General features: G+C 42.2%; 1 protein-coding gene across 5 annotated transcripts in view; it reads right to left on the bottom strand.

Annotated features, from left to right (window-relative positions):
• Positions 1-5,528: 5,528 nt before the first annotated feature.
• wnt5b (wingless-type MMTV integration site family, member 5b) overlaps positions 5,529-9,660 on the bottom strand; it is a gene marked incomplete at its 5' end in the record, with an annotated part of 62,707 nt that continues 58,575 nt past the window's right edge. For all 5 annotated transcript variants that reach the window (XM_079294675.1, XM_079294674.1, XM_079294676.1 and 2 more), the window contains 2 exons: positions 5,529-5,847; positions 5,955-6,113. In XM_079294675.1, coding sequence (XP_079150801.1) covers positions 5,548-5,847; positions 5,955-6,113 — 459 coding nt within the window. In that variant the 3' untranslated portion in view covers positions 5,529-5,547. The remainder of the gene's footprint in view (positions 5,848-5,954; positions 6,114-9,660) is intronic.

Here is a 9,660-nt window from a genome sequence, read left to right as displayed (position 1 = left end):
AATGGGGGTAAATGTGTAAATGTGATGTCGTCTGATAGTCCAAAAACAAAGAAATAATCAATTTATAATGATAAAAAAACAAAGAAAAACAGCAAGTCCTGACATTTAAGAAGCTGAAATGAACAAATACTTACAATTAATTAATTAACAAAAGTGTTGACGATTGTAATAATAATAATTGTAAGTAACGTTCTTCAGTAATTCTTGCAGACAGGTCATTGATCCTCACCACATGAGCAGCTACACAAATAAAACACGTGTATGTGGTGTGACAGTTGAACTCTACCATATCTGTGATCGGAGTTTGCACTGTGATATAAATGACACCACCATTGGATCAGCTGCACTATGCCCTCTCTGCTCCCAGGGCCTGGGGTTCACATATCCAAGGATGTACTCTGCCTAAACACACACACACACACACACACACACACACACATACCAACACCCCGCTGCGTTGCTATTATGGTTAACTCTGATGGCATGATTGTGCAAATGAGTTTATTGTGATGCAAAGCTCTGGCAGGGTGTGTTGCTACACTCCCTGCCTCATTTCAGTTCAGGACAGTATCATCGGTCTGGTTCATCACCACTAAACAAGTTCAACACGTTTTTCAGGGGAGGAGAGGCCTCAGAAATATCATTAGGAAGAGGTGACTGAAAATCTTGCTGCGCCAATGCAGGTATGTATATCTCTGGTAAGATAGTGCGTGACGTTATGTTCGTACTTTGATCGGATCATTGTTGAGTTCTGCTGGGGCATGAAGTTTATTTATCAGCATATCTGATTGATAAGAATCATTTATGATGAGAGTAAAGTTTTCTTTCCTTTGAACTAATAAGTTAATGGCGTGGAGTTTGTTAACCCTCAAGATTCAAATCATTGATTTTTTTTTCTACAATATGTCTGATGTGCTTTTAGAGTAATGTGCTAAAGCGTATACTCTGATGTGATTGCACATGGCCTAGTCCTGATGGTGTTGTTCAACAGTTGTTTCTCTGAAGTCACAGGATAAAACGCTTGTGAATAATGGATGGGGCCTTTCATACTGTCTGTTCTAGGAATTTGTCTCAGTTATCCTTCTTTCTTCTGGGAACAATAGATAATATAACAGCGGAATGACCAGATATCAGAGAAGGAAAAGAAATCTCAGCATCATTGTGATTTTCTCAGAATTAAAAAATGTAATCAAACTGCATCATCTGTTTATAAAACACATTTTCTGTATTGTCTGTGCTTTTAATGTGAAAGGGTAGAATTTGAGACTTCTGTGTTATGGTGATCGCTAATTCTCATTCATAAATCAGCCTTTTTCCTCTAAACATGTCTCTAAACATGGAACTGCTGGTTATAAAGGGAGACCTTCAGCTCTACAGCCCCGCGGTGAACGACACGTACTGCAATTGGCAGGGTGTTTGCATAACCTTGATTTATGATTGCACCATGTTCTCACTGCTAATCCAGAATTTAAATGTTTCTTTGTTGCTCTATCTGCGTGTATGTGGGCATACTACCCTTCCAAAGGTAATGTGATCATTTAGATAAGCAGCTGCTGTACCAACCTGAGCAACAAATCCCATTTACAGCTTTGTGGATTACTTAAAACGTATCGTTGAGTTTGGTTAAAGTAATGTTAAAGATTAAATGAACACCTTTCAATGTGTCTGTAAACCTTGTGTGTTGCTTTCATCTACTTCTATTGCCCCCATGTACAGTGGACACAATATCTAATGTCAATATAAATAATTTCCTTCGGATTACCCTTTCCATTTGATGGCAGTGATGTGTGTTAAAGAGGCTGGTGTGTTGCTGGGAACAGTCAAAACAGGCAGACACGCCTGACATTAGGTGCATCTGTGTTTCGTGTATTTCATTTGAAATACTGCAAAACAAACTGTCAGTCTAAAATGTTCGATAAATTACAAATGTATGATTGCTGTGAAGATTTTAATACAATGAGGAACTGTCTTGTCTTCACAACAAATTTCCACATGCATCTTCCGTAAACGCTGGGGAAGCTCAGGAGCTACAGTGCTGACGTCCGCGGCAAGACAAGCCCGATTGTAACACATACCATCCCACATATCAACGCCCTAAACGAACACACACACTCACACAAACAGGGTGTGACAGAAGAGAAGAGATGGAAACAGGTCCACACCTACCTCATTATCTCATTCACAGGACCATGGAAAGTTTTTATCAGAGTTGTCACAACGAGATGAACACATGATACATTTTGTTGTTCATGATATCTAGTTGCTAAAATGAATAATGCAGTACATGTAAATTCTACCCATTGAATGGTATTATTTTAGTGAACCATCACATTTGAGTGTGATGGTTCAGAAACTATTCTTTTTACGAAGCCTGGAGCGAGTCTTTGCATACCTTCTGGTGTCACTGTTAGTTTTCAACTGCAAAAAGAGCAATTCATGCTTTTTGGCCTTTTAAAGAGACCCGCGGCGACATGTCTCATCCCACTCTGCTGCTTAGCTGAGAGCAGAGTCAAAGCTGCGTAGAGAAAGATAAGGGGGATGTTTTTAAAGAGGTCTAACCTGCAGGACAAGCTCCAGATCACTCAACACCTGAGGAGACATAAGTCAAACTCCAAGGTATAGCGGTGACTTTCTTTTTAATAAGTGGCCCCTTAGGGAACTTGTATACACGATTGACTTCAGGCACACAAGCTGCAGACAGACTGATGGTGAAGTCAGCAAAAAATCCCTGATTTTAGAGCCAACTTTCCTGCACAACAGAAGTCGGCTACCGCAGCCAGAAGAGATTTAACAACGAGCATATTAAAGTATAACCTCAGAGCAACAAAAGGCCCAATGAAAGAAAGACAACCTGACTTTTTGTTCCTTTGTTTCAGAGACGACGAGCACAATGAAATTAGCAGAGTCACAGTAGCAGATGGCTGTCAGGCGAAAAGGATTCGAGACACCAGCAGGTTACACTTTCACTTGTCTGATCTTCAGCAAGCACACACACACACACACACACACACAGCTGAAGTCACACGGCTTGTGCCATGAAGTAATCGCAAGAGAGTCTAAAAAATATGGACAAAAAAATGTACACAGGGAATTAAAAGCAACCTGGCATCCATGGAGCAGATTAGGACTCAATGAGTGGACGAGCTGTTTGTCCATCTGATGGGGGTCAAAGGTCCCGAAGAGGCGTGAGAAAATAAAGAATAAGCAGGAACGCCATAATAAGTCACATCCTTTAGTGCAAGAAGACGGCGAACACCTTTAAGAACGTACATATTTTACTTTTTTATGTGAGAAAACAATACATACATATAAACACAATGTGATGTAGTATTAAAGATAAACACAGTCGGACTGTAATACTGATACGATCAATAAGGATGGATTCATAGGGGATTTTTTTTTACTGTAAATGCAAAGAAAAAATGCTAATTGTGAGCAGGTATCAGGAACTGAAACTAAAAACTCCATGAAATGAATCTGGAACTCGGAATATGGAAACGGTTTGAACAATTTCCTATTTTTTGATTGTATTTAATACATTACAGAAACATTATTGATGTGAAAATATTGAGATCATCGGACAAATGATCTATTTTCCTCCAGCATACAGGAATTTGAGCCACATCAAATATATTCGCGTGTTCCTCGACGTTCTTGTGGTTTTCAGCGGATAGTTGGATACACAGTGTTGAGGTGACGATGAAATTACAAAAAACTGACTAAACTCAGTTGATTGTGAAAGCCAATTCTGCGTCACTTTCTATTAAGTGTGGATTTGCTATTCAATGTTTGGCATTGCTGTGAATGGCACCGCTGTAATGCAGTTCCCTGTACTGCCTCACTTCCCCATTTTACAACTGCAGGCATCATTTTCCACAACACCCTCGAAATGACAAAGACTTGTCTGTAGCCGTCAAGCTGTTGGCCGGGATCAGACGTTTCCAAAGCGCAGCACACTCAAGAACAGAACACAGCCTCGTTGTCGAAGACTAGTTTATCAAAAGAATACACAATAATACTCATGTATAAAACATAGAAAACAGAAAATTAAAAACAATAATAAAATATACCTTCTTTTCTCATCGACTACTTTTTTTCCCCGCAGTAGCACTTAATAAATTGCAGTCCTCTCTGTTTTTCCACGCCGACACATTCATTGTTCCACAGCATGTTCGGTCCTCTTCTGTTCACTTTGTCCTCGTGTTTATTATCATACTGCTTCTATTGATTGCATTACATTATACACTTGAAGTACTCTCAACCCATCCCATACAAGTTGCAAAATTCATGGTATACCAGCATGATAACGTGTTAACCTGGTGGCCAAACTGCCAAAAAAAATAAACGACACCACAGGGCTTTTGTTGTTGACTGAACAAGTTGCATAACATGAGATGAAGAGGTCCACTCATTACCCTGCTCAGACCCACCTGTCAGGTCACAGGTGCTGGAAATCTGCTCCAACAGCAGTAGTTACACTGCAGTGTGTCCTGTAAGTCGTTAGTCCATCTGGACTTGAAGATTAAGTGTTTTTTTTTTTTTTTACTGTTGACGTTATTGAACAGCAGTAGCTGGAAGTTGATCGGTGTGGCTTCTGAAACTGTCCCCTTGAACTTTGTGGCAAGATAATCCCCTTTTTCGCGATTCCCTTTCTATATCTTGAGTCCTCGCTCTCATTCGCCTGCTTTAGTGTGGACTTTGAAGCATTTCGGGTCTTATCGCGAGTGTCGGCACAGCTCACGTGTGCGAGGATTTGTCTCGCAGGGTTAAAGGTCAGAAGTTCTTTGAAAGAGACACGGTGACACTCGCATGTCTGTATTGATCGGTGGGATTCCTGAACACATGAGGTGTATGGGTCCAAAGTGTGCCTGAGGTTCGTTTAAGTCTCTTTAAATAACAATCAGAGTTGTATGCTTATTTATTATTTATTCATATATTTATTTCATCTCTCATATTTCTGTCGTCGCACTCGTCATATGTGTCCCCTTTTTTTCGGATCCAGTTATTCCACTTGCTAGGTCCATTGATCCTTGATGTCCTTCTGTGGGCATCCGTTGTGTTTTGTCCTTCCTTCCTTTCAGGGTTGAGATCAGGACATCATACAGGAAAGCAGAATGTAACGGTGGAGCGGTGAGAAACAGGAATGCCTCCGCTGAAGAACAAATATCAGAGTTGTCCGAAAAACATGGAAGTAATCACATGCCTCCTTTGCTCCCTACTTTTGTCTATCTTCACATCCGTCTGGTCCTCTTTCCCATCTCTCATCACCATCATTGTGCTGTTCACACACACACACACACACAAACAAAAAGGGCCACACGGGTGTAAAGCAGCTTTTGCTCTTCATGTGCAAAAGGCAGCGATGTATAAATGGAGGAGAGAAGGGAAACTGGTCAGAAAACGGACCTTGTGTGTCTTAACTTATCCTGAACAAACCCCTGAAATTTCATCTACCCCTCACCCTCCATCATCCCGTCACCTCTTCATCTCTCCCTCTCCTCCGCCCCCCCCCATCCCCTTCCATCCGTTCCATCATCTGCCAGCGTGCTATTTACACACAAACTGGTCCACGAGCGTCGTGCAGCGCTTGCACTTGACGTAGCAGCACCAGTGGAACTTGCAGTGGCAGCGCTCGTGCTTGTAGGTCTTGAACTGGTCGTATCCTCTGCCGCAGCACATGAGCTCGCAGCCGTCCATGCCCTCCGAGGTTTTGTTGCAGAGGCGGCCCTGCGTGCCCAGCGAGCCCGTGGTCTCGTTGCGGAGGCAGTAGTCGGGGCTGGTGTCAATGTAGACCAGATCATCCGCGGTCGGGGTGTTGAAGCGCTTGTCGACCAGCTCCAGCTTGCCCTGGTAGAAGTGGAAAGAATGGGATTTGGGATTATTTCTTTTGTGTAATTCTGTTCATTGTTTTGCTCATGACATCAAAGAGACGCCCTCTGCTATGAGCTCGTTACCTTGCGTCCAATGCGCATGGCAGCCGCACTGTCGTACTTCTCCTTCAGGAACTCGCCAACGCGTCTGAAGTCGGCCAGCTGGAGCCAACAGGTCTTCAGACTGCAGGAACCCGAGACGCCGTGGCATTTACAGGCTACATTTGCGAGGTTATAGGCCGCCTGGTGGAGTGAGAGAACAAGACAACATGGTAGACAGATGTGGTTGTGCTTCGCATACCTGATTTCATCACTTCCTTTCAGAAACTCCTGTTTTCAATGGTGTATAGGAAAGTAAAACTCTGAAAAATAAACCTCAGGCCTTATGAAATTGCTTCATAGACTGCATCTAAGCTGGTAGTTTAAGACTTATAAACTCTGTAACTTGTATGTTGTGCTGTGGATCTACTATATATGCTGCAGCACTGCTGCCATCTAGTGGTCGACATGTTTAACTGCTTCGATTTACACAGAATAAATGTGCCCAATAACACTGTCCATGCAAAAAAAGAAAAAGGATATCAAGATGATGGATATAAACGCTCAAGTTTATATAGTTTTCATTTATGAACTCTGGAGCTTTGGGTCATTTTAATTTGCCAAATTAAATATGAGGGAAAAACATTGAATAATGGCTAAAAGGCAAGACCCCATAGGCGCCAGCTGCGCAGGTACACATGCATTGCTACACTTTCTGAGGGTATTTTCTCCTAAATTAGCTTTGAACAGCGACAAATTTAGAAATGTTCCCGTCTCCGGCTTTCTGTCACCATTGTGCGCTGATGCAAAACGCCCTCCTGTTAAAATGTGCGGCAAAAATAGATGACCAAAAGAGTTGAATGCAAAGCAAAGCAAAACAAAGAAAAGATGTTCGCCCCACACATACACGCTGTTCCTCTGACACGGCCGTCGTCACTGCTCCACCAAACTAAAACAAACAGCTGACTGAGAATAGACGGGCTGCTGCTGACCAGAGGAAATGTGGCTCTATTGTAAATCTAGTTTCCCACACAGCTCCTCGCTAGGAAGCAGTCATTTTAAAAAGGGACAAGTAGAACATGACATATAATTAGTTTAGCTATAAAGTCAGCGAAATCGCCCTAAATCTGCCACTTATTACTTTGTTTTCACGAGACTGACATTCTAGACAAGAGCACTGAAATATAAATATGAAGCATAATTTGCTGTTCTAGATCCCGCCATACTTTTAAACTCAACGTCCTATTTTGACCAAAAAACACCCCGACCCGTTATGTCCAGATTGCTCCATTATCTTCATCTTCATCTCTTTGTTTGCAACATGAGTTTGCACTTTTTTTGGCTGGGTCTGAACATTATAAATGATTCTCTTTTTTCTTTTTTACACACATGCGTATATGCTAAGAAAACAGAACAGGAAATACAAGATTTATGGCCGTGGCAGCGGTGGACTTCAGGGGAAGCCCTTCACACCCCTGCAGCTAAACCAGGCTAGTTAATAAGCAGCATTCAATAAACAAGTCACACACACACACACACACACGTCCCATGTACGATGTCACTAATCATGTACTGTGTTATGTTTCGTGTTTGCAGCGATGCCGTTCCCACCATACTTGCTGAATCAATTATTTCTGATTCCTAGCTTTCCCCTCACACAAATGAAACCCATCACTCCTCACATTGCCTGATCTCGATTACCTTCTCACCTCTGTTAACCCCGGCGTCCCAAACACCCCCGACCCCGCTCCCCCTCTCCTCTACTTTACTACCCAGCAGGCATAGCACTCGGCACCCTCCAATCCTGTGACTCGACCCCCGTGACCCCCCCATCAGAGAGACACTGAGAGCAGGGGACAATGACATGTTGTGAAGCTAGAAGCCTTGTGTTGAGCATTTAAGGTTCTTGCAATCTTCTTAATTGCTGCCTCTGCTTTCGGAAGGTGTTGAGTATTTCTCTTTTTACCTCTATTTTGCTCACGGTGTGATGAGTTAAGGGGAGTAAATTGTTTTGGTTTTTTAAAAGTTAGAATTAGTTTTAAACATCATCAGGAGAAAATCCTCATATTTTATGACTCCTTGTTGTTTTACGAGCCCTCGTGTTTCCTCAGATCCCCCACTGTGAGGTTTATTACAGGCTCAGAACCACAAGACAATTAGGATAGCAACTCTTTTTTTATCCATGACCCAAAATTGTGGATAACATTTTCAAGGATATTAGGAATCAGTGGGAGGTTTTGAGCTACAGTATTCTTTTCTTTTATTACTTACTGTTCTGTTTTTACTTTACTGCCATTGCTGTTGTTTTTGTGAATTGAGCAACATGGTTATAGTAACAGCTGATTATTATTCCTATTATCAATATTACAAGCTGCCAATAACCCCAAAAATCGGTGTGTGTCTGTGTGTGTCCTGCATCAAGCTGAGCAATTTGGTGGGTCGTGCCTGCTGGGCACAGTGACACTGGACCTGTAAAAACACACACACACACACACACACACACACACACAAGGTCAGTCATCCGTGGTGGTGACACGGTCTCTGTGTCAGGCACAATAGTTTCTGCTCAGACAGGGTTAGGGGTTAGGAGCCGTGTGTGTGTGTGGGGGGCAGAAATAGAGAACATAGCTCATCCTTTGTGGCAGAATAAGCAATAAATGAAGAGTAAGGACAGCCAAGAAGAGACACATTTTCCTGTCGGATCTTCTTGTTGTCAGAATCCTGTTATCAATTTCAATCCTACCTTTTGTTTTAAGGTTATTTTGTGACTTGCGCTTTGCTTTTTTTTGTTTTTTACACAGCTCGTGCTCTACTATTGTTCAACTGCAACTTCAATTTAGCAACAGGAATTTTGCAGCTGTAAAGAAACGGACTTGACACGCAGATTGTTGCTGTGGTATATTGTCATATTGTATCTCCATGGTGTCATGCTACTGTTCTGTGTGAACATCTAATGCGTGTCCCGTCTCTGTTGCTTTTTTGGGGAGTTTTTCCTTATCTGGACTGTTGGATCGCATGCTGTACAGATCGTAAAGCCCCTTTGAGGCTGATGAGCGTGATGAGGAGATATGACGGCTCTTTGTCAGCCGACTGCATTGCAGATAGAGACGAGAGCATTTGTTGCGGAATGCTGCTCGTAACTCATTCTTCTTTCTGTAGATCAAAGACCGTTCCAACAACGATCATTTTTGGAAATGACATAAGAGCATCAAGACAAACTAAGGATCAGATGTTTCTCTAAAACGTTTCTTTAAATAGCCTGAAAGACAAAGCAAATACTCATAAATAGTCTGTATCTGCTTTATCAATTAATTGAAGCTGTATCACATTCCTAATGAGTTAAATATTCAAGCCTAAGATGGCATTTCAAATAGCTACACCACTACATCAAATAGAAAGAAAACTATTTGTTGTGCCTTATTTTATAAATTTGTGTTCACGTAATGACATTAAAAGAGGCAACAAAGTGACGTACGGGCTGAGATGAATCTGAAAGTTAGCTGCTGTGTTCAGAGCACAGGCGGCACGAAAGTGGCCTGGTATTGTCTTCAGACTGGGAATGTACATCTCGTTGTTTTGGTCTCTATCTGTGACAAGTCTGCCTCATTTGATTTGTGTGAAACGGAGACAGTGGACCTGGGTGGCAGTGTGTGTGTGTGTGTGTGTGTGTGTGTGTGTGTGTGTGTGTCTTTCAGAGTCAAGGGAGTGTGACAGAGGTCCATCCTTCACCCTGCGTCTCTGTCTCCAGACG

Source organism: Melanostigma gelatinosum, assembly GCF_949748355.1.
Source record: "Melanostigma gelatinosum genome assembly, chromosome: 22".
In the NCBI taxonomy this organism is placed as follows: Eukaryota; Metazoa; Chordata; class Actinopteri; order Perciformes; family Zoarcidae; genus Melanostigma; species Melanostigma gelatinosum.
This window is presented reverse-complemented; position numbering and strand designations above follow the sequence as displayed.